The sequence below is a fragment of the Stegodyphus dumicola genome, chromosome 3 (genome assembly GCF_044657685.1).
Source record: "Stegodyphus dumicola isolate Sdum_Otavi_A_Nest chromosome 3, ASM4465768v1".
NCBI lineage: Eukaryota > Metazoa > Arthropoda > Arachnida > Araneae > Eresidae > Stegodyphus > Stegodyphus dumicola.
The window spans coordinates 34,290,759-34,318,080 of NC_140770.1; the positions used below are offsets into that span (position 1 = coordinate 34,290,759).

The 27,322-nt window shown below is 29.6% G+C and overlaps 1 protein-coding gene across 1 annotated transcript; it reads right to left on the reverse strand.

Moving 5' to 3' along the window:
• Window positions 1-2,065: 2,065 nt before the first annotated feature.
• Window positions 2,066-27,196, reverse strand: LOC118186386 (uncharacterized). The gene is made up of 7 exons (XM_035356470.2): window positions 26,833-27,196; window positions 26,716-26,750; window positions 19,973-19,992; window positions 12,040-12,079; window positions 11,734-11,775; window positions 6,519-6,636; window positions 2,066-5,909 (listed from the first exon to the last, which is right to left on the reverse strand). The coding sequence occupies exons 1-7, from the start codon at window positions 27,005-27,007 to the stop codon at window positions 5,863-5,865; spliced, it is 477 nt and encodes a 158-aa protein (XP_035212361.1). The 5' UTR covers window positions 27,008-27,196; the 3' UTR covers window positions 2,066-5,862.
• Between the last annotated feature and the right edge of the window lie 126 nt (window positions 27,197-27,322).

The window sequence follows — 27,322 nt, forward strand, 5'->3', positions numbered from 1 at the left end:
ATAACAGCAGGTCATTCCATTTTACTTGACGAAATATTTCTCATTCCAAATCTTTAATGAGGAAAAAATGAAGATTTTAAAAAATACTAGTTCATATGATATTTAACTCCTTTAAATAGTATTTATTAGTTTACCAAATTTAAAACACATAATAATACAGGTTCATTATTAACATATGCATTATGATAAATCACGGAGCTACCTAGTTAGTTACTCATATTAGTGCCCTATCTAGTTATACTCATAATGTGACTATCATTGGCTTAGGTTATTTTTAACCTGAACAAATTTTATGTATTATGTATAATATATATATATTAATTATATATACAGTCAAAAGTCATTAATTCGGACCTCAAAGCTAAAAACTTTCTGCGCATGCGCACAGGCGTTTACACGTGTGCATAAGACCTTTACGACTGCGCATATGCGTGTGCGCACGCGCAGAATATGTTTTCGCGTGCGCGTTTTATGTATAACGGACGGTATAAGCTAAAATTATCTATTTCAGTTAATGTTGATGATTGCGTTGTTCCTTAACCTTAGAATTGGATCCGGCTTATTATTTTTTGCAGACTGTAAGAGCAATTTTATAAAAACAAACCTGAACTTTCGATTATGTCAAATAGAATTTCCGATGCTGGAGCTCCCAAAGGATCTACAAAACGAAAGTATGTTTCGATGTCCATCAAAGAAAAAGTGGAATTGCTGCAAAAAATGGATAAGATATGAAGAATGTGACAGAGAGGTTAGTGAAAATGAAAAAATTTCGATTGACAAGTTAGTCGGTATTCTCGGCACAGCAATTACGGGACTTGAACAGCGGAACTTTGTAACTGAACAAGAAATTATGTCTGTTTATAGAATTAAAGAGAAAGTAAACACATAAAACGAAGCAACTTAAACAACTTACATTGAACGAAATGTTTAATAAAGTAAACAAATAAATATTAAGCTTTTTTTTTTTGTAAATTTTGATACCCTTTAGATCATAATTGTTCTTTATTTCATAAATTGCAGTTTCATATTTTTAATTTTAGAATTTCTGCATGCCATCTTACAAGATTTAAACTGCTGATCTATAATCCGGAATCGCCGAAGTCCCGATGAGTCCGGATTAACGACTTTTGACTGTATATGTAATAATAAAAGCACAATGAAAAGCCGGAGCAGTGTCGATGCTTGCTTAGATCCATATTGAAGAAGAATTTTGATTGCGTAGTATGCTAATAATGTTAACTTGGTAATATTTAAGAACTTGGCAGTCAATGCAGTTTTAATTCCATTTTTATTTGCATTTGATATTTGTGGCCACAATCACTCGACACTCTAGTCGTGCCTCTCCACAGAAGATTTACAAATGACGCAGTTAAGACCTAAGCACTATTATTAGTACAGATAGATGAAGTTCCCAAATGAAATAAAAAATATAAGAGGTTATAGTGAATTAAATTTAGAAGTTTGCTTTCATATTTTTTAGCTTACATATATATATATATATATATATATATATATATATATATATATATAATTATTCGATTATGCATTTCATAAATATTTTTAAAGATGATAATACAACTGGCATGAATGGAAAAATTAACTACATATATGGCAATGAATGTAGCCAATAGCTTATTTTCAGTTTTAAAGCAATCAGACTTATTTTGTTATAGTTTAATGAAATTGCATTTGTTGTAACCAATACTAAGAAAAATAAAACGGCTTCATTGTTGATAACTGTCTTTTTACAAGTATATGCACAGTAAGTTAAACACTTTTACTCAGCTTTGACCATTTATTTGTCTGCAAAAGTGATACCACTTGTATTAAATACTTTTGTTATAGTAAAGAAATATATTTAAAAAGTCTTAAAATTATTAACTTATTTTTTTTTGCCATTCTGCATAATTTTATGCTGCAAAAAAGCACTGAAAAACTGCTGAAAATCATGTATGAAGAGCTTAAAAAGTACTTGAACCTATATATTGATATTTATGCCAAGTCCGAAATTATAACTATATGTATATGTACAACTCATTAACATAAAATAACAAGCAAGACAATACACAAATAACTCAAATTTATTACATTTTAATGAAATATTAATTACAGTAATTGAAAGTCACATGTTTAATTAATAATATGTGAATATGAATTAAATAAAATTCGGTTGGCATAAAAAATTAACATAATCTTAAAGATTTTGACTAAGACTACAGTTAAAATAATTGAAAAATATCACATATATTTTCATAAAAATACTTTTGTTGAAAATCAAAATAGAGTATTTGATTTTGCAGGAATGATGTGCGTAGAAAAGATGGCAAGCACGTTTAGCAAAAGTTATCAAAAACAATACAGCACAAAGAAAAAAATTATTTTCTTATAAGCTTTAAACGATGCCTTTCAAATATATAAATATTGATTTTTATGTAACTGTCACACACTTTTCATATAAGAAAGGTAAACTAATATTTTGCTGTAAAGTTTTTGATAAAACAAATAATAGAAAATGTGGCAAGTAAGCAGATTAAGTTATGATATATGTACAATGTTATTTACAGAAATATACCTAAATTTATAAATACAATTAGATTCTATATGGCAAAAAGTCTAAAATACTACTTCCTAAGGGAAAAATCCCTACATAAGTTTTAACCCTTATAATCTAAGTTGCAGGAAAAAGCTGTTGTATAAGAACTTAAAGTAATTAATAGTGCTGCAGTTAAAAAAATTAAAATGCTTGTGTGCATTTGTATTATTAAACACATTCAAGATAAATTCTCATAAATTTCAAATAACTGAATAATATTAATGCAAACTGAGAATGAGGCAGATAATTCTTCAAAGAAATTATTATATATCCAAACATTTAAAAAAGGAGAAAAGGAAGATTAATAAATTATTTTTAAATAATGATTTATTAGTATGGCTTTCAAACATTGTAAAATTTAAAAATATGATGAGAATATAATTTACAATTCATAAAAAGCTCTTAATTACTATGCAGATAAAAAGACTTGTATGAAAAATTTATGTATTTATTATATTCAAAATAATAATCATTTTCCCAGTAATTATAAATATATATGCATATATACAATTAAAATACTGTATATTATATTTATATTATATAAATTATATATTTAGAATTTATTTAAGAAGTTCACAAACATAAAAATATTTTATTAGATATAATACTGTTTTGGTTATAAAAAAACTGTAAAACACATTCTTTTACAAGTAGACATATTTCATGTGAAACAATGCCTATACAGACCTCGAGTACACACTTTATAAATCAATACATAAATTGCTAATCATATAGTATGCAATCTACCACTTTTAGTCATTAATTTTTTAGATGACAGTACTAAAATTGGTTGTCATTTTAATTATTTTCTTTTCTCTCCATTTTATCAAAGGTTTGAATTTAAAAAATAACATTTTAAGAAAGAAATTAATAACTAACTAAAATCAGTAGATTGCATGCTACATGATTAACTATTAATATTTTCGCAGTTTTTTAATATATAAATACCTTGGCACTTGAAATACTGTAATTATTTATGATCAAGTTGAAACAACTTATTTCTGGATCTAAGATTACAGGGTCAAAACATACAGCAAAATTTCTTAGTTAAATACTAAAGTAGATATTAACTTCGTTGGAAGGATTATATTTTGAAATTTTACAGTAATAAGCATATAACTTTAGGAAACTTACAATTACTTCTACGAAGACTATATGGCTATTCAGTATTAAAAGTGTGCTCCATGTTAATATATTGTGCCATAGTAACTAAGTAATAGCATTACATGAAGCATATTGAAACACTGCAATAAAATTATTAATAAAGTTATTTGGCCTACCGAAAAGCAGTTTGAATGTGAACTGAATATTTATGGCATTTCATCAGTTTGTTTTTTAACAAATCAAAGTTTGATAACTCATAAAAATCACATTACATACCTAAACTCTCCAAGGAAGACCAAGATTTAATTCCCGTACCGTGAAATTCATGGAAATTATGTAAAGAATTTTATAGTGAAGAGCATTGTAAACTGTGTTACTCTTCAGTTGTTCTTAAAAAAGTCATTTCACAAGGATATAGGGATCAAATTTTAAAAAGTGTAATTTTTTACACAGTAAAATTCATATAGAAACCATAAAGAATTATTTCAGTTTTTTGTAATTTTATAAAAATAAGTTTAATTAGCAAATATGCTCCAATAAGGGTTAAAAGATGAAGACTATAAGAATCTCAATTTTTAAAATGCAAAAATGCATAGTAAAGTAATGAATCTCTGCTCCCAAATAAATTTTTCACAGAATTTTGAATAACTCATTTATCAAAATTTTTTACAAATGTTCCATTTTCATGAAGTAGCAAGCTATTAAACTATTATGCCTGTTGAAGATATTATTAATTATAATCATGAATTAGAAATTCTTTCTTACATTGAAATGTATAGTAATCATTATATTAATTCTTTCTCAGAGACTGAAGAAAGCAGAAACTTTGATGATAAACCAAAATTAAAAGTTACAGAAAAATATTCTCAATATTAAAAAATTTCAGTTAACAAAATCTTGGGCAAACTCTACTTGAATATACTTGGGATTCTACATGCAGAGATATACGCATAAATATATATAACAAAGTTCGCTGGATAATACTGTATATATTAGTAATTAATTTTTTATATACAACTAATACTGAAATATAAATAAAATGGAGAATATGCAGTAGTACATTAGAAAAATGTTGCATATATTGAATGATACAAATTCATGGAAGCATTCATAACAGTAATTTTAATGGAGAATTAGATGAAATATGGATAATATATTTTGTTTGTCATTTTATAACATTTTATTTCACCAACAGATACGCTGTGTGAAAAATTAATGTAATCAATAACAAAAACAGTACTTTAAAGATAATGGCTTATAATTTTTCTAAAATAATATATTTCCAAACATAGAACAAAAATGTAGAAATTTATCAAAATTTTGGTCTATTATATCAAAAATATAAATTGCATTTCTAAAATAAATTACTTTCAACAGCGTGAATGCAATTATTTGCAGGGATGATAAAATGATCTTGAAAATCATGGGAGTATAAATTATTTTGTATGCAAGGAATTTGACAAAAGCAATTTGGGGCATGACCTCCATAAGTTGGTGATAATACTGATTTTGGCTTATTGAGGAAGATATATAAAGTAAAGAAAATCAGCATCATTCACACATAAGGCAAATTTACCTTGTCAGCTTAAAAAAACTGACATACAGAAAATTTTAAACTATAGAAATTTAATTAGTCAAGTTTCTAACATTAGAAACACATACAACTAACCTCAATGGGGGGGGGGAAATATTCCCATTTAGTTGGTTGAAAAAGACATATCCAAAAGAAAAGAATGACATGCAATAACTTGATAATGTAAATGGAAAATTCACATTTATAAAGTTTGATGCTACAATTATTAAGTACTAAATGATTAATTTTCATGTATATTGCAAATATTGGCAACTGTAAATTACATCCTTTTCTGAAAAGATTTAAATGTAACATATAATTATGTAATATCCATCATGAAATGCAAATAGAATGTTAAATATTAATAATAACTAGTGATTAAAAATTCTAAATATTCCACTAGATTTCTACTTTTTTAAATGTTCTAATCTAAGATGGACAGCATATGTATTTATCTCAAAAAAATATACTGTAGAAATTTAAGAAAGATGTGCAGCAAACATTAAAGAAACAAAATTAAAGATGACAGGATCTTGAACATCTATTTTTTACTTGATTGCATAATTGAGATAAGTTCAAAAACTGGATATTTTCAATCTCTTAGGGCACCATTGATTGTCACCATCATCTTGCGAGAACCTAAAATATGGTCAGCAAAAATATAATCCAATAAACAGCAGTACACAATTCTAAGAACCTGATACACTAAAGGGGAAACTTTTGGAACTATCAAAAAAACCATACTATAAAATTCTTTTTTTTTTTTTTTTTTTTTTTTTTTTTTTTTCATTAATATGAATTCTTAAAAAGAGCACAATATTGAAATCAGTTTAGTCAGATGAAGCATTCAGTGCATACATTGATAGAATAAATACATTTTATAATATTATTAAACTGTGTAAATACATATTTTAAATAATAAAGATTATATAAAACTTAAAATGTTTCAAATAAAAATTATAAACTACTAAATTTTCCTTCTTCAAAATGTTAAAAAAAGTGCAGTACGTGTTACTCTTTACTTTCGAATAAGCATGTGTTTAAATCAAATAAATTGCATTAAATTACAGCTCACTAATAGCTAATATGATATGAAACTTTCAGAAATGAGGTTTTGTAATTTACAGGATTAACCCTTGATTTCAAAATAGTCAATCTGGAGATGTTAAATGGCCATAAACAAAATTAAAATATAAATAAATTATACTTAATTAAAAATAAAAAAATAATTATTGAGGAACAAATTACCAGCTCTATTTCTATGTTCACACAACCAAACTCCTTGCCAGCTTCCTAAATTCAATTCTCCATCAGTTATCGGTATAGTCAAATTTGATCCAAGGAAACACGACTTGATATGAGCTGGCTATAAGTAAAAAAAGTACTTAATATTGTATTAAAAATTCCCTTTATTTGATAACTATACATTTTCGCATAGAATGTTCTATAAAGATTACACAGTTTGTATTTCCCTAGAGCTGACTACAAACCCATGATTCCAATTCAAGAAATGAACAAAATAAGGTAGACTTTCAGACTATAATAATTTCAGTCACTGGGCAGTAAGAAAACATTTACAAAAATTAAAAATTGTATATGAGTTCACTTCAGCTTCTTTCCATTTCAGTAACAAAGTCTCAAATAAAAGCAGCTGTTCCTCAGCCTACTAATGATATTTCAGGGGGAAAAGAACGTGGTTCAAATTATTCAAAACTGTCAGCATATAAAGCTGTTAATATTAATTAACTTATGTGAAGCAAAGAAAAGTTGCTTAGGGATTAAATATAACTACACGTCATTAACTATAAGCATTTTAATTTCAGGACATTCACAAACGGTAATTTAAAATTTTGATTGATATCTTGAGTAATTTTAGAGTATGAGGATGAATAATTTCTATTTACATAATTCAACAATAAGTAACATTTTCTCTATGGAATTCATATAAAAAATTAAAATTTTGTATTTTTTTGCTGCAGGTTCAAGAATAACACACATGACCAAAAATATCAACACGAACTTCCAATTCCACAATGTGGAAACATTTAATGAATTAAAAATAAGCATACACAAAGACACGTGGAATATGTAAGCTCTGTTGGAAAAAAAAAAAAAAAAAAAAGTTCAGTTTCCCCATGGAGATAAATTTGTAATGCAGAATACCTCTTTTTCTGCACTTTTTATTTAAGTACAATCTGTTACTGAATGCCTCTGGTCACGCTTTGGTTTTGCTTACAGAAATGGTTCCCAACAGCTAAATTGCTAAGAAATACTTATATGCAAGGATGAAAGTGACTGCCTTTCTATTGACGAAAGCAACAGCACTGATGAAAACTGTATCCAACTATTGTTATTTCTTTTTAACTTTGCAGCTTCAGATATTAAATGCAATCCGTGTCCTTATTTTAAAAGTTTCAACAGGTTTCATCATAAAAGAGCTCAAGAGCTAATCATTTAAAACTTAAAAAAAAGGGGGAAGTTCCACACGATAATTTTTTAGTGATTGATGTAGAACAGAGATCTCCAAACGTTTTTGATTGTGTAACCCTAAGACAAAAACAATTATAAGTTGTATTCCTTGTAATATAATATAATGTAAAATATTATATAATAGTATTACATTTTATTATTAATATAATATATAATGCATCATAATATCATATATATGTTTGTTTTGACACAGTAACCAAGAAGCTCACGCTCAGGTGATTGTGAGCCTACTTCTTTGGTGTAGCCCCCCAAGTATCACCTGGCATACACCACACTGAAGACCACCAGTGTATGCATGCACCAAGAATGGTAGGCTTGAAATTGATGTTTCACGTGTCTTGGAAAAAAAAAAAAAAAAAAAAGCTCAGATTTGCAGATTATGGGGTGTAACTGTCACCTATTAAATTTCGCAGCTGAAAAAAGTACAGCTTCTTCACAAATAATTATAAGTGTCATTGTCAATATTTATAACAACCTTGAAAAGAGTTTTAAAAGCAAAGAAAACTGAGACAATACCAAAGCTTCATAATACAGAAATAACAGACACTTTGAAGCACATATGTACACTGTGCAAAAGAAAAAAAAAGGGGGGACAGTTTTACATCTCCGGTTCTACTGGGTCGACTGACGAAATTCAAATTGCGTTTTTCATGTCTTGAAAGCGTGACTTAGGCTATATAAATTAGATTTATGCATAGCATTGTTCTAACATAAAGGTATTTTGACACAAAATTGGACTTTTTCTGAAATAACATACCAATTTTTTTTTTATTATTTCAATTATATGACTCAAATTATGCAAAAATATTAAATTTTGTAATATTTGGTACAAAATTTGGTGCAGAAATTCAAAAATTTATCTTTGCAAATTTTTTCAGTTTGCGCCAAGAATAATTCACTCGGCGAACTTCTAAATATATGGCAACAAATTATCCTTTTCCTTCCATTGTAGAACGGGAAAAAAAGGTACACCATTCTTACTTTCAAATAATTTTAACAAACTGCCTAAACCACATTTGACATTATTATCGCTTTTAACAGAGATGCCAAATTTCAAAATGCGCCAATATATAAATTTGCGTATATCTTCAGAAATTTTGAATAAAAAAATTGTAATTGTTTGCAAGTATGCTTAGAAATACATCTACTTTTAAGATGATGGTAAAAATTTTATAGACTATAATTCAAAATGTTTTTCGAAAAATTTATAAAAATTATTTTAAAATGCAAATTTTAAAAATAAATCATAAAAAATGGACGAATTTATTTGAAACGAGCCTAAATTTTGAAATGTGAAAGGAAAAATAAAAAAAGAGATATTAATAAATATATACCAAACTCAATCAATATTGAGTAGCTAAAATTTTGAGAGCTAATTTTTTAAAAAACTACTCGTGTGATTGGTAATTTAAGTCACAGAATATCAAAATATGGGAAAAAATTCGCATATCATTTCAGAAAAAGTTTGATTTTGTGTCAAAATACCTATATTAGAACAATGCTATATATAAACCTAATACATACCCTACGTATTAGTTTATATACATCCTGCTTTCGAGACATGAAAAATGCAAGTTGAATTTTGTCAATCTCCCCAGTAGACCAGGAGACATAGAACAGCCCCCCATTTTTTTTTCCCACAGTGTACATGCTAGTTATCATTACAGAAATGTTTATCTAAAATCTCTGACTAGTAGGAACCAATTTCTTACATTTTTAAGGAAGAAAAAAAATACTTTTACAGTCAAGATAAAAAGTCTATTGAAAAAATGCAATTAAAAGTATGGCTACTACTACAGTTAAAAATAATAAGAAAATAAAGTAACCTCTTTTATACGGATCAACTTAACTGGCAATTCTCAAAAGAATACAAAATAAAATAAGAGTAAAATTGATACAGAGGTCTCTCCAAATAATAATAATAATAATAAATAAATAAACTGCTCAACAATGGAAAAATTTGCTAATAACTCTAAGTCTCATGGATAATGATTATTTATGTTTTGTCTTTGTACCTTAACAAAGCTATCTGCTTTTTAATATACTTCATTTTGACTTCATTTGATATTCCCAACTTAGTTCTGCAGCAAAGAACTGCATTAATTCACATGTTTCATTCAATGATTAGAGATTTGTTTAGAGAAATTCTGCAATGTTTGTTAAACTTTTGTTTTATGATTTTATGTGTTGTGTGAATTATAGACAAACAGAAAATTAGAAAAATGCTGAAGATTTTTTAATATAAACTGCAGCTGAAAGTAGTGCAAAGACCTTCCAGATGAAGATAAAAATACATTTATTTACATGTTAGAAGTTACTTCTGACAAGTATGTGATTACATACTATAGAAATTTATAATTAAAAGTACAGTCATTTTACATGTGTGTGTTAAAGTGGCAAATGTTTCTACTCCAGCAATTGAATCTTTCTCTGATGCAAGATATCTTTTTAATAGGTTTCCAGTTTTACATCACTTGGTTTTCAAAGATGAAGGTACTGATGTTGCAACAGATAAATTGCAACTATAATTTCACATTTTACAATTAGGGAATTAAGTTACAAGAGAAACAGCAAAATTTAATATTGTGTAAAACTTCATTTGAAAATGCTGAAGTGTAGTGAACTGCATAAATTAATAATGGCCATCTCAACAGTTCCCCATTGTAATGCAGAATATGAGAGAATTTTCAGCACTGTTCTCAAAACAAGGACAAAGTATCCAGTATGGATGGATCATGGCACACTGGAAAAATCTAATGAGGTTGGGGAAAAAAAAAGGCCTACACTGCAATCATTACGAGCAAAATTATGATAATTTTTTTCAAAGAAAACAAAGTTTGCTACTTTGTTAATAATTTTATGAAAACAAAGTATTATTTTTCCATAAATTGTCTCAAATAATAAAAATATTTTTAATATATAAATATATTTTACCAACTGCATTAAAGTTTTGCAACTGTGCTATCAGACTTAATTGCAGTATAGTTTATTACTAATAAAAAAAACCTTTTGTATGTTTTTGCTATTTAAAAATTATCCTTGTCACTAAAAAAATCACCTGATTTTTGAGTTTGAAAGGTTGACATGCTTATTAACATAAAAACAAATATTCAGCCAATAATATTATTTTCAAAGATGAATCATACTTTACAAAGGAATAAGTGTCTTGAAATGAGTGAATAATTCCATACCTTTGTTGAGGAATGCTACATCTCTCAAATCAGGAAAAACTACAGTAGCAGAAACAGGTTACAATTACAGCAGAAACTACAGTTACTGTATTTAGAGAGCAGTTTTTTACAATAGTCAAATACCCATGATAGTCCTCTGTACTGTCCTTATGGTAATAGTACATTGGCATGACCATTTTTATTACCACACATTTCCAGCATGTTTTTTAATACAAAATTTGAATGAGCAATGAATGCATGCGAGAAAAGAAAGAAATCATTACAGTTTTTTGGGTACTCCCCCCCCCACTTTGTATGTGTGTCTTGAAAGGTTCTACAGGAACGTACATGCTTTAGTAGGAATTTTTCAATTATGAGAGAAATTAATATTTTAGTCTATTTCCAAAAATGTCAAAATCTATATATTAGTTTTCCTCAGCTTACAAATATATTATCAAATCTGATTCATTCTATAGCGTGGAAAACGTACTTACATCATTACAACAGAATATTACAATTGGCATTGAAATTATTGACAGTTTTCGGATAACCGGCTCTTGGCGACCTCGCTACGGCGGCCGGTGGGGGCGATTTCCGCCAAACCCGGCTACCGACCCCGACAACTTTCTGCTGACGTTTAGGTTACTGTAGAATCCGGAGTATCGGGAGGGATTTAGGGAAAACTTCTGAGGGCTCATATTGAAGGTCACGTGACCATTTTTCTTCGCCGGGTATCCAAAATGAGCCAAATTATTATACTGATAGCCACAAAATTAAGGGAAAATTAACAAAATAAAATATACCATATCATCTGGGCCTTCACAGGAATGTCTGAATGGAGTACTCTGAAAACAAAAACAAAAAATTTTAAACAAATTTTTATTACAGCTTAATTACAGAATTAAAATGACACAAACCTTTTAGCTCTCTTTTTTATTTTACTTTTTATTTATTTGTTCATTTTGCTACAAAATAAAATGCTAGTGAAATTATTTTTTTTCTGATATTTACATAATTTAAAAAATTTTAAGAGTAATTTTATCAACAATCATTTCCTAGTTTCTACAAAACAAAGAATCTTAATATTAGATTAAAATATAAATGCTTACCTCAGGTACAAGTTCTGTTAAGAATGCTTCCATGTCTTCTCTGAAAAATACGTACTGTATATATTTCTTATGCAATTTTCATCATAAAATAATTTTAAGATTTCTAACAATACAAATTTTCTACATTTTGTTTTACACTTCGACTGTAAATCAATTTAATAATAAAGTAATCTAACTCCTGAGTCTGGTGATACACAATTCATGAACAAAACTTTTTTTGAACCAATGACAACAAAAAACCCTTTTTAACATTTATTCTTAATTTCACTCATATATTAAACAAAAGAGAATGAAGATAATTTTAGACATTTAACTAAAAATCAATAATTACAACAGTACTAAAAATATCTTGATACACCCATTCATAAAAACTTGCAGTTTATTAAGCAGGCTGTAGCTGTAAAAATGTAATAATTTTTTTTTAATGAATCTCGTATCTATTAGTTGCTAAAGTCCTTTTTAAAGTTATTCAAGAAAATTCATCCACAGCTTTCTTAATAATAGTAATAATAACCTATATAACTACACAAGATATCCATACTTTGAATTTCTGAGGTATAGCATTGATGTGACATATCTGAAGCTCATTTTTACGCTGATGACTAGCATTTGATTTTATCACAATACATTTAATTAAAAATTGAGAACCTTACTTTCTGATAGGTCTAGATATTATTTTACATTTTTGTTTATGAGAAATACTATGTTTTATTTTTAAGCAAGTGTATAGAAGAAAATTTATTTCAAGTACAACACTTATTCTTATCTATTCCTTTAAATGTTGCCTTAATGATAGTTTTAATTATGCCATGGTTGCCAAGCTCAAAGTACGAAAAACCAGAAAATACTTTTATAAAAAACTAGTAGTTCCTAGGAGGTTTTTGCACACCACGGCAGCTCCACTTCCAAAGAACACCAAATTAACTCAAATGTTGCATTGATTCAGATTATTTAGCTATTTATATGATTGACATAAAAGATATTACTATTTAATTAGGTATTCTAAATTTTATGTTTCTTGGCTAATTTTATTTTGTAATTTTTCTTAAATTCTTATGCTGAGAAAATCCCAATAAAGCTTTAATTTATCAAAACACTTTTAAATGCAATGAAAATAAAATTAATAATTAATACACAGGCTATTTGTAAGGATAAACTAACAGTGAACCATATATTAATATAAAACAAGATTGAATACGAATATTAACTGATTAAACATTGCTGAATATTCATATAAATGTCTATAATAGATTACGGCAATTCAGATCAAACAAAATTTAATATAAATTATGCATTAGTGGGAAATAAAATTTGCCCACTTAAAGTTTCATTATTTTAAGAAATTTCATGTACTGCTAACACTTTCTTTAATGAAGGCTTAAAATTAAAATCCAGAAAATTATGTGATCTAATGGAAAACTGGAAGATGTGATAAAAAATTGGCCATCTCCCAATGTAAGCAGATGAATTTACAGTTATGTTATGCATTCCATAATTAAATATGTTACTATTACAGTCATTACACATCTCTTCAATGATTATTATTAAATGATAAAACAGTATAAAAGATTTTTAAAAGTTTTAAACTGATTTAAATATTATATCACAGACTGTTGGCTTATTTAAAAAAAAAAAAAAATATTTTTATGAACTTAACAATCCACTGTAATACATATAATGGGATTCTTAATAAAAACTTTATATTGTAATCTACAAAACTTTAGTAACACAAAATGAACTACCCTTTTTAAAAATAAAATACACAATGTGTCGATTATGTAAATAAGGTCTTTACTCAGCATTAATTTTCGCAACTGTTCGCCATAGACATATACTTCCAGTTACAAAAATAATTTAAAACCATGCAAATTTTCACGTTTTGGCATTTTTTAATTTAAGGATATCAGTTTTATACAAATTATGAAATTTATCTTTTTATGTATTCCTCTGCACCCTATACTTAGATAAAATCTGTACTCATTATAAAAAATAAAGCACAAAATGTGTGACTTCCACATGAAAAAATCTGATCACAATATTTGATATTAAAGTTGGGATCCTATTTAGGAACAGCACAGAAATTGAAGATGAAAATGTTTGCATGTGTACATAAATAAAAATAAAATATCAGTTTAGAAAAAGTTTTTCTGGATTAAGAGATTATGTGACGAGCATTACTATACAGATTACTGTGAAAAGCAGAGGTCAACATAATTTTTTTCAAAATGAAGATTTGATAGAACTTGTGTTTTAGAAAACACTGGGAGGCTTCAGTATAGGCGCACTGCCAACTTGTACTATTATTTGCAGTAACTAAAAATGAAAAATGCCACCCAGATGGTATACTGGTTAGAGAAGCCTACTGCAGTAACCAAGGGTTTGGGTTTGAATCCCGGAGAAGGCATGGATGTTTTCAAATGTATAGTGTCTGTGAGACATGAGCACACTCTAAATATGTGGCGAGCCAAAAGTCCTCTCGAGAGGTTGGTGGCAGGGGAAGAGGTGTTGGAGACCCTTGGACAGTCCCACCAGGGTGTTCTCCATTCAAATTGAGGACGAAATTGAGCAAAGTCGTACTGTCACTATACGATGCTAAAGGCTCTTGCCAACGATAAGCGCAATCTTGCTCTCTTTGCCAAGATGAATTTCGTACGCTTGTTCTGACGTTGCTGTCAGACAAGTTAGATAAGTCACAACACAAAAATAAATATTTATAATTTAATGAATTTTTTGTGGATTACTACATAATAATTCTAAAGTAGTAAAATTTTATGAGAATAGTGATAATGTACTTTTAGATGTTGAAAACTTATAAATTAATTGCATGAAAATTCTTTCAGCATACTAAAAATAATAAAATTATAAATTAAATCACAAAATAATATAATTGAATGGTAATGAGGGGGGGGAATCTACCTTGAATTATTGTTATTTATTTTTTAACCAATCCCTCAATGAAAAATGAAAATGACATGTCAAATTTTGAAATTACAATTATTGCATTATGTCTGCTGAACTGCATATAAATCGCATTGTATTTCCTCTGAATAATAAAATTAAGAGGTTTTTTTTAAGCAATCACTGGTTCCAATGTACAATTTGTTAATATCAGTTAGTGCACATTATTTTTCCAGTGGTATATGTGCTGTGAAAGATACATGTGCTGTGAAATATTAATTAACCAAACAAAAAGTTTATTCAAATATCTGGTTGTAACGAAAGTTTTCCGCCAAAAAACACTCTTTATAAAGTTAAAAAAGAAAACATGAAAGCAGTACCTTTAGAGCAGGTAGTAATCACCACCCAAATCTATGATTTTCTGCCAACGTTTTGTTAGATTTTCAAAACCTTCAGCTCAGAAACTAGGTAGCCACAAGTTCAAAAACAGATTTGGGACATCCTGTGCAAAATGGAACATAGCACTACAAAGGTGTGGCCAAAAAAATCCCATTTGAGTCCATACAGATTCCAGCTGGTGAATGCAGACACATGTGGTCTTGTATTATCTTGATGAAACATTACATTTTTGCAGTGGAACTTGATGTTTTTCTTTGATAGCAGCATCAACATGGATTAGCATTTTGCTGTTCTACGATGCTGCCAACAAGTTTACTGGTCCAGAATTTTATCCTTACATTGATATTAGAGCACATCAGTGTAAGCCCAAACACATCTGTCCTTATCTGCTTGAATCAGCTCATGCGGCACCCAATGATTGAAATTATACGTCAAGTTTATGCGATGTATAGTGCAACTAATGGACATGGCACTAATGCCTAACTTCTTAGCAAGCTCTGATGTGGTTGCATACTGATCTTCTTCCACAAGTTCTCAGAGATGGGCCTAATCAACATCAATAGGCTGGCCAGAGCGTTCTGCTTCTTGAATGTCATAGTCCTTGTTTTTGAACTTTCGGTACCAAACCTTAACATTGTCGTATCATACAACATTAATACCTAAAACTGTACACATGATTTGGCGACATTCTGTAGCTGATTTTTTTGCAACAGAACTAGAAGTAAATGATGGTTTTAATCTGGTGTGTAATAGTTCCATTTTAGACACCTTGTGCTTAATGCTAATGATAATTGTATACAAATTTCACAACACAGTGTTCTAAAGCAAGTCTCTTTCTTTCAAATGCCAAAATATAATTCTTTCTTTTTTGACAAAAATTTAAAAACCTTTGACAAAATATGATTAAACATGTCAACGTGAACTGTTTGCGCAGACAATATTTGTGGTGGCAGGGAAACTTTCGTTAAAACCCGATATTCTATTCAATAGTTTTAGAATATTTAAGCCAAACTACAGTGGGTTTTTCCGATTCCACATAAAATGTCTTTTGATAATATTAGCTAACTGTTCTTGAAAATCAGTGAGATTTTTAAAGTATAATAATCTCATATGTCACAATGTCTAACAGATTTTGAAGTTTTTTAATCAATCTAAAATTTGTATATTATAACATCAGCTAAAAGAACTACAAAATTCCTTTTTTTATTGTCAAAAGGTCTAGAAGTATGCAAATGCACTCAGAAGTGAGTTCAAGTTTCCTTACAACCAAAAGATCAGAAAATATCTTAAACTGATGATAAGAAATACTAAAGCCTCTTTATTAATTACTATCTAGCAAAGATCTAAAATATGAAATGGCTAAAACTCATTACAATATTTCATAAAATAAATAATTACAGTATATTACATTTTACATCTATTTACAAAATAGATTAGATTAATTAACTCAAACAAAACATATGAATGCTATCTGCACAAACTTCAATCCAGTTCTGACGAACAGAATCTCTGCCTATGCATATAACAAAAATATGAATGACAATGGGAACAAAATAAGTGTAAAGAATTAGAAATGTATTATTATTCTTTCATAATTACATTGCACATTCTCAAAATATTAGATAAAACTTAAAATCAGTAAAAAAGGAATTTTTTCTTCCAAATATTATCTTAGCTTAATAACCTAAACATTTAGAGATAATTAAAAACTCAGCATCAAAATGCACTAATGAAAATAAATAACAAATAAAATTTTTATTAGATTTTAATCTAAAGCATTATTTTGTATACATATTCTAACTTTCTACTTAGTTAAAGACACATGAAATGAAGTTCTTAAATTGATTTCATTATGAAGAGGTACAACTGATTTCATTATGCAGAACTTTCAAATGAAAAATTCTGGACGAAAGTGCAGAATCACCCACTGCTTGGCGTGTTTTTAAGAATTGAACAAACTCAGTATCCATGTTCACTTCGACCTATTTTCACTTAAAAAAAAAAAAAAAAAAAAAAAAAAAAAAAAAAAAACAGAGAATTGCACAAATTCGGCATTGCGCACTCCCTTTGTCCATGTACATATCGATGTATTTTCACTTAAAAAGTCAAAGGAAATTGACACAAATCCAATTCTTCTTAGTCTTGTAAAAAGTGCCAAACATAACGTGACAAACAAGGGGGCGATTTTGCACTGTTATAAAATTTTCAGGCACTGATGAAACATCATAAATCATTTCATTGCTCCTTAATACAAATGATTGTAAAATCTTTTTGAACAATGATAAAACAGATAAATATTCAGGAAAATTTAAACTTTGAAAACTGTGTTGCGACTGATAAATATATTCAATGGATACATAATAGTTTACCAACAATGATGCAATCAAAATGTACACAATTTACTTTCAGATGATCTATCATCAAAGCACATCTTCTTTATTTACTTATTGATGTAATTAACAAAATAAATGAGTTATAACAAGTTTCATGTTATCTTCAAAAAAGTTTCCTGAAAAAGTGAGTAATTTTCGTGTGCTATGATAATACAAAATAGCAATCATAAAAAGAAAAAATGGAAAAAAAGATAAATCAATATCTATTACTTGCTACCAAAGCTTAAATTGCCCCGGAGCATGGCTCCAGTACTTTTGAGTTTTGGGGATAAATCATGGCTCTAACCGGAACCTGCATAAGAAAGCTCCTGCACTTCTTTAATAAAAATTAATCTAAATTTCAGCAGAAATCTGATCTTAAAAATTTTATTTTTAATAATAAAATCATATTGAAAATTGATTCTATCTTCTGAATGCATGCTCTTGGGAAACAAACCCTTGGAATGGACGTTGAAACTTTTAAGGAAAGAAAAGTGTCCACCTACATGTCAAAGGCTAATCCTCCATAAAGTACAATGAATTTATGACAGAGGGGAAATTTTTCATTCCAATGATAGTGTCTTCCCATCGAAAAGAGAACCTGGAAACTTTTTATTACAATGTAACAGGATAAGGATGGGGTGGGATAAAAATTGTCATTTGTTACTATTTTTTCAGCTAACTCTCGAATTCAGTGAAAATTTGCTTCTGTCTGCCTGACAGCTAGACAGATTCTGCCTGACAGCTAGACAGATCCTGATCAGAAAATACTTGACTCTTCTCTTTTTGTTTTCAAACCTATAGATCATCCGTTAGAATTTTCTCTTTGCTCTCTTACTCTTTATAGCATTCTCTGTATTTGCATTAGTGATGCTTTAACCATTTTAACATTTTTTATTAGTGTGCTGGAGTAAGAAAGGTTTTTACCTATCATCTCTTGAAGTAATATACATTATTCAGAGTTTAAAGTAAACTGTGGTTGAGCTATTTATTTTTTGCATGAAATTGTAATTCCAGCTGAAACCCCAAATAAGATACAGTATTTTATTTTATTTAATTATTTACCATTTATTTTATAACTTATTTTATTTTTATTTATGTCTTTACATTTCATTAAATTTTAATATTAATTGCTTAATTATTCCAATCATTCATTATTTAAATCTAATAATGAATTATTTAATTGTTTAATTATTAATTATTAGGTCTGGTGGCACAGTGGCCAGCACATCGCGCAGCAGCACTACCACAGGTCTGGGGTTCGAACCCTGGGCTGGGCAAGGTCGACTCAGCCTTTCATCCCTTGATTTCCATGCCTTGGGTCGATAAAATGAGTACCAAGTTTGCTCGGGGACTAAACACCGGGGGTCCTGCGACAAGCTGACAACTTATTCAGGGTATATGCTCATGCAACCCCGGGGCCTACGGTCAAGAAAGCAGATTTCGGGGAAAAGCAGGCCATGGCCCATTAGGGCTGTTTACGACACTCAGTTTAGTTTTTAGTTTAATTATTAATTATTAGTACGAGGGGGCTTTGTCCCTGAAGGTCTATTGTCTTTGTTTTGCAATTTTGCATCGGAACCCTATAAACAGCGTATCACTTTTCAAATCGTTGCCACCAAATACTATCGCCCTGTATTATATTTGAAGAAATTAAATAATGAAGAATCTGCATAAATGTATGTATGTTTCTCGCATTGTGATAAAACAACACTACCTAGAGCCATCCAATTTTGAATGATGTAATCCTACTGCGAATATGGGCATCTGAAAACCCAAATTTGAAATTTGTTTTATTATCGATTTCCTATTTTGTAAAACTTTATCAAATTTTTTATTAAAAAATTCACCGATTTAAAAGCGAGCAATGGCAACACTCTACGGGATTTTTAAAAAAAAAAAACTTTTTATCTCCAGCGCACAGAACTGCGTATCGGAAATTCTAAAGATATGCTCATTTTAAAATTGTTTTGCGACATTGCTTTTGAACTGAATTTTATGGTTTAAGTACAAAGAATATACTATTTAATCAATAAAGGTAACACACAAAACGTTGACAAAAAGTCCCCTTTGAATGTAATTTAAAATCTTAAACCTTTCAGATTTTTATTTTAATAGTCATTTTATTTATTTATTTATTTATTTTTGTTCTTCTTTCCTGAAAGTCTTTCATAGGGCTCAAGCACTTCTAACTTCAGGAATTAAACCCTGCTTGGCATATTATAAACCTAACTGTAATTTGAAGGGGAAAAAAGTATTCTTACCTGACATCAGGATCCCAGTTCTAGAGAAAGAAAAAAAAAAAAAAAAGGATGGTTCATAAAATATCTAAATAAATATAACCTAAATGCCAAAATGAAATTAAAAACTGAATACAATAAAATAAAACATAATATTCCATAATATGATATGTGTAAGCATTGGATATATAAGTTTCTGAAAATATTCAGATAACATTCAACAAATATCTATGACAGTCAATAATATTTTTCAAGCAGTTCCACGTTCTCAGGTATGTGGACCTTTTGCTTAATCATCAAAATTGCAACCAATCTCGAAAGTGTAAATTTCAGATATATCATCAAAGGCTTACACAATAACTCTTTTAACAATTAAGTAATATTTTTCAAATTAAATTTCTGATGAAATAATTTACAAATATAAAAAAATACTGATAATGATTTTAAACATTAAGATCTGCAAAAATTATAAATCTTACAACATTAAATACTGAAAGAATTGCTACAGCCCAGATCAAATTAATTAATTTATCTTTTCATAAATAATTTCTTTTCCATTTTTAGTTCAAAAACAAAATGCAAATAAAAGGAAAATAAGTCAATTATTATTGAAGAAGCTGATGGAATTTATTTAAGTCAAGGATTTATTATTAATTCTGACAATTTAACTACTGTAATTTCCGAAAGAAAGACTACATCAGCATAAATGCTGCACTCAAGAAAAATGGAGGAGGGAACTAAAATTATGCAGAAACACCATATCAGTGTAAAAGCTGCAAAAAATTACATTGTGCGAGACATCGTCGTGGACCCATTAGATGCAAAATCTTGACTTATGTCCTGATATATGACATATAAGTTTAGAAAAATGCATGAAATGAAACCATAACTCAAAAATAAATTTTAGTAAAAGTATATTTTAGGGTACCCCTTGGCAATTTTTGGAGGTACATGGATACCGAATTTGTGCAAGTCTTTGGCTTATTATTTTGGCTTGCGTAGCGGCGGTTTTTGGGTCAAAAATTGCCACTACATGAGGCCAAAATAATAAGAATTGCAGAAACTCAGTATTCATGTACACATCGACCTATTTTCACTTAAAAAAAATCAGAGAATTGCACAAACTAGACTTTGTGCACTCCCTTGAGTTTGTCCATCAATATATTTTCATTTGAAAGTCAATATATTTTATTAATATATTTTCATTTGAAGTCAAAGGAGCACCCAATTCTACAGTAGAGGGAAAAAAAATACATAATCTCAATAAACTATATTTTAAACCAAACAATAAAGTAACATAAAAAAGGAAAAACCTGTTTTACATTTAAGCATTACACAAAGCAAATATCCCCTTACCTCTGTGGTGCACAAAATTCTTTAACATCATCCAAAAGCTTCCTAAAATTATCTGAACTAGAATCCGTATATCGGCATGACCACATAAATTCACAAAAATATCCTACGTATTCCGGACTGTCCGGAAAATGGCCACTGAGTAAACCTTCATTTACACACCAGTCAATTAATTAATGCACTTTTCCCCTTTCGTTCCAAATCTTACAGAAACTTCAAATTAATCTTACTACATTCAGCCATTCTACCATCTAAACAACGAACTACCTAACCACACACACCACAAGAGTCCTTACAAGACATCCCATGATTCAAAATTTCCCGGAATAATGCAAACAGTTATGTTATAATAAGGTTTCCATAACTTCAACTACTCAAGTTACCATAAATGACACAACAGCTTGGCGATAAACGAAACAACAACTTGGCAATAAATGAAACAACTTTGCGATAACGCAAGGGGTACCTTAAAGTCAACTCTAACCTAAATTTTAAGCAAGAAACTTTGAAAATATACCAACGTTCCCAAACATACTTATATTTACCCACTAAAATACTAAATCTACATTTGTAGTATTCATGTTAATCACAATAAGGAGATATTAAATTTGGATGACATACAGAAATTCTAAATTTTACTTACAAAAAGAATTAAAGCAAACTGTACATCATATGAAGCCATCAAAATCTGATTCTTCACTATCTGAATTAAAAAGATATAATAAAGCCTTGATCTATAATAGTCCAAGGTCTTCCAGATTATCATATTCATCCTCTTGATTTAAAGTCTCTTTATCTAAAGATATAATTTCAGCTTCTTAGAAACCTGCTATTAATGATGATACTTTCACCGATTTCCACGCACTTCCTACATACTTTGCAAGTTCTTCATAAGATGCTCTATGTATTTTGTATTTTTGTTTACACATATGCAATCCTTCACTCATCCAACACTCCCACCGCTTCGGACTTCAGCTTTAAAGGATTTATTAACTGACAATCTCTTTGTCAAACCACCAGGAATTATTGCTAAGGTCGTAGACAGTTTTTGACCTCTAGTTTTCACTGTAATGAGAATTTAGTAAATGAGAATGCATAGAATCCATTATCAACAACCCTTCTGGTTGGAAAAAAAATCATTTACGTCACTGCCAAACGTTTTGCAGCCACTCATGCATGACTGTTTCGCACATCCATCCATTTTCATTTGCACACATTAGGAAAATCTCCCTTCGGAATAGTTTTTCTTTTAAAAATGATCATTGGCTTTCGCTTATCACCGTCTCTGGCCCAAGCTAACACACATGTAAACGACGTTCATGCTATGTTGTAAGCACTGATACAGTTTTTGCACCAGTTTTATCAGTTCTGTTTGCAGGAGAGTCAAAAGCTAATGGTGTTTCATTCATATTTATTATCTGTGATAGAAGATGTCTTTGTTTGTCAATAATATACATCACATATTTTAGAAAAGATGCTTTTTTATCCTGCCAGTGTATTGACAATTATTACCTGACTGTTGTTCTAGTTTGCACAGAACTATTTCTTCTTTTCATAAATCTGCTACACCAGCAAGGCCATCCTTTGAAATTATTTTTCATATGTTTCACCATAAATTTTCCTTTTAAGGGATTTTTTACAGCCAAAATTCCCATTCCCATTCCTCGCTGATCCTTTATCCAGATTGCAAGGTCATTCTCTAGATTCGGCCACCTTCACAGTATCACTTCTTTTAGCTCATTTCTGTTGTGGCATATTTTTAAGTTCTTCTTTATTAGTTCTCCAATGTTGAATGCATCTCTTCTCCACTTCAAACTCTCAAGCTGTGGCTCAATTTCCAATTTGTTCAGCACATGAAATTACATTAAGCTTAAAACCAGCAGTATAGCTTCTGTGCCATTTTAAAAAATTTTCCACTCCCTTCTCACTTAAAAACTATCCAAGAAAAATCGATTCGTGAAGGGGGAATACGCCAGAGTTCATTATTGCAATGCAGGTGGAGTCACGTCCGCCTTTGAAAAAATTGCAGCAGATTTACAATGGAAAAGGCAGGGGAGGGGAGAGGATGGATCCTGGAAGATTCATCCAATGGCTGCGAAGAGAGACTATTCAAACTGATGAGAATGCTGATTTGAAAGAGGGAAAAACACTATTGGTTCTGAGATTCAGTTTAGGTTGAATAAGGCATGTAGGTTTGTTCAAGGGAAGGAATGTACACAAAATAAAGTTTGCAAAAAGCAACTTAGTGGTCTTTTGAGTGGGAACAGCACCAAATTATGAACAATGTTCATCCAATCTATGTATAGTGACATCATAGGAAATATTTTTTTTAAGTGCATTGAAGCGCCGCATGGGTATAAATGGCATTCCCACTTAAAATTTAAGTTTTAAACACGCAAACGCCACAGCGTTTCTTTCGGAAATTATGGTAATAGTTCATAACAGTAAAAAAGATAATATTTGAAACCATGCCAAGATATGTATATTTCATACCCAAATATTGTGACAGATGTATTCTGGAATTAACTACTCTTCTTAAAGAAAAATTTACCAAAAGCGTAACCTATCCTATGAATTATTAAAGCCATAACGTACTGATGTTAAGAAGAAATGGAACTTGTGTATCACCTGTCAACCATAAAATATGACACCAACATTCCGGAAAGCATTCCAGCAGAATGCTAAAGGAATTGATGATTCTTCATTTAATAAACAATCAGTATTCACCTTACTTTGTTTTTGCAGTTTGTAAAAAGGCTCTGGTCGATTTCTATTATTTTGTTAGGTCTTCCAATTTTATCAGCAGCTATGTTTAGAACACTATGGATAAAAACCTCCTGCAGGTAAGTGGGTTAATCTTTGGAATATGGTAACAGGTAGTTTGGCGACATTTTGGTAAGGCGATAAAGGTTACTAGCTAGGACTTTAGCAGTGTACATGGATAAAGTCAAGAGTGTGCGCAATGCCATTTTTGTACAATTCTGTCATGCTTTTTTCAGCGAAAATAGGTCGACGTGTACATGGATAATACCGTGTATGTGCAATTCTTAAAAACGCGGGAAGCAGTTTGCGATTCTGCACTTTCTCCCAATTTCGCACCTAATCTTCGTTATGATTAAGCACTTTTGTTCCATAAAAGTTCTAGCATAAGCATAATTCGGCTAGTAGATTGTTGGAAAAAATGTTGAGTAAAAAAAAAAAAAAAAAAAAAAACATGCCTTTACTTCGTGAAAACAAAATGGCGTGCAAACAAAAATTAGCAGGTTGCTGTAGCAGGGTTGGTCGCCAAATTTTCACCAAAAAATCACCAATTTACCATAATCCAAAGATTGACCTGTAAGAGTTTCAATCTATTTAGCTGTTCCCATTAACACTTTTTTAAGGTAGGAACCATAACTTTAAAAACAATCCATTGCTTTCTATTCTTTAGAAGGCAAATCCAAAATTTAAATCTTTTATTCACAAAGAAAGGGAAGAAATACAGCATAACAGTTATATCCTTGTTCATAAAAATAAAACGTGGTTTATCAAGAAACAATCTCAATTGCATCAAACGAAAGTACCGATGTTATGAGTGTGTTGTTACATCAAACTTATGCATACTCGGAGACAGTTTCACAGTTGATGAAATAATAGGTAAGTATCAAAAGGAGTTTTCCGCTAAAAAAGTAGAAACAGATAACACCTGCATGAATATCTATTAATCTGATAAAATATACATTTGTTTGTTTCAATATATAAAACTGCTTGTTTGGTACTTACAGAAAATCTAATTGACCATAAAAGTTGGCAAAAATCCATCAACGTAAATCACTCTGGCAGCATTAAATCTGCAAGTGCATGCAAAATAGAAACAAATATGCCTTTTTCTTTATGAAGACGGCATCACATGACTTCAGCCATATATGAATCTAAGTGGTGTTGAGCTAATCCACAATGTCCAGATCTTCAAAGTTATGCCTGTAATGAGCTTTGAAATGTTCAAAATTAGCAGCTCTTATTTCATCACTTTTGTAAGTTTTCCAAGCCTAAGCAGGGCTGATCCTGGGGGGGGGGGGGGCAACATGATGCACAACACATGGGTGGCTAAATTTAAGGACAGCAAAATGATCATCAACAAATTTCCATAAAAAAGGCAGATAATTTTAATTTGTATGTGGGCAGCCGGAAGCCTAAGATCAGCACTTAGTGAGTATATTTTATAAAACTTTCATTAATGTTATCTCTTTATTGCTTGCATAAGCATTATCACCCTTCTATCTGGGACTTTACCATAAAACACTCATTCGTTTCATTGTAAATGCCTTGTTAAAGACACTTGTTACTTTTCACAATAAGGTTGGACTTTCTGAATTTTTAAAATTTTATTTATTTTTTGGGAAAGGGTGGGAGGAAGTGGCCTTGATAAAAGATTGTACGTACAAACTTCTCTTAAATAACTGTTCCAATTGATGCCAGTCTATTCACTCAACGCTAATTCTTCTTACACTAATACTGCTAATTCAACAATTTTATCATTAGAGAGTGATGTATCTCAGTCTTTCAAACAGCTGGACCCCAATGAAACACGAATTCTTTTTAATCATGTTTTATTTGAGAAAATAACCATACCTACACTAATACTACCACTGAATACGTGTTTTTAAATAAAATGAATTCATTCCAAAATAACTGCACATCATCACTACTTTTGGCTTGATATATTATTGCTCACCATTCAGCTTTCTTATGTTATTTTGAAAAAATTGCAAACTATGTTTTTGCAAATATTCCAATTATAAACACACAGAACTCAAAGTTTGGGTGAAATTGGCATTGTCAAGACTATGTTCTATTTATAAATAAAAATGTTTTTAGATAGCTTAGTATCTACAAAATAAAAAAATTTTAAAAAATGCATTCCAATTTTCTCTGTTATTATGCTTATCTAATAAACTTTTAAAAAACGTAAATAAGAACTTTCTTTACCAATATGCTATGTATTTTGTCCCTTTCTCTTAAGAATTACACAACCAAATTATAAACTCCATTTCAAGTGATAAAATCCTTACAATAGAAATATCTTAATATAATGAACAAATCTGTCACGCCATCCCTGCATTATAAAATTTTGAAGCATATATTATTTCAGAAAAATGCGCCATTTCAACAACAATCTGTAATTTGTACTTTAACATAGATATCTGCTTTAATATTCTTCATAACAGATCTACTTATCCTATTTTATGTTAAATAACAAAACAAATCGCCTTATCAAAATAAATAAATAATTCCAAAAGTATACTTCATCATAGTGACTACAAAATGTTCACAATATGCCAGAAACTTTTAAAGTATACAAAAATACACGAATCACTACTATAAATTCATCAATTATGAACGAAAAAAATTTCGAATAAAACAAATAATCTTACCTCATTCAATGCCAGACTAGCTGATGTATGCATGACTAAAGAAAGTTTTACATTAGTCAATAAATCCTGATATACAGCTTTCTATACATGTTTAAAGAATTAATCGCCAGTACTTACTTTCAATATGCACAAGACCAATAGAAAATCTACCGATCTCGGGAACTTGCTTTAAAAATTCATCTGTAATTAAGTGGCAACCTCTGAGAACAGGACGAATGTTAATTTTCTTTTGAAACCAAGCTGAACCAAACTTAAAATTTGAGCTATCACCAGAAACATTTGAACGCGACATTTTCTACCTAATAACAGACAGACAAACGAAACACAAAGCAACCCCCAGAGTGCTTTACATCTTTTTACACGAAAGGCAAAATATGCTAATTCAAATACAAACTTTTTCTTAAAAAAAGGGGAAAAAAAGTTAAAATTTTACGTAGACAAAAAGAAATTCTGTAAATTACATAAAATATCTTTGTTTGTGTTCTTTGAAATCGAAACCAAAACCTGTTTCAAATGACTTGACTGTTTGACAAACCTGTCTCAGAAATCGAAATTTATTTATTTACCTATGACAGATAAATTTCAGTTTAAAATATTTAGACTTAAT

Coding starts and splice junctions, on each gene's coding strand:
- LOC118186386 (XM_035356470.2), bottom strand. CDS start 27,007: ATGTCGCGTTCAAATGTTTCTGGTGATAGCTCAAATTTTAAGTTTGGT. Junction 11,776..12,039: donor TAACAGAACTTGTACCTGAG/GTAAGCATTTAT, acceptor TTTTGTTTTCAG/AGTACTCCATTCAGACATTC. Junction 6,637..11,733: donor GTGAAGGCCCAGATGATATG/GTATATTTTATT, acceptor TTTTACTTATAG/CCAGCTCATATCAAGTCGTG.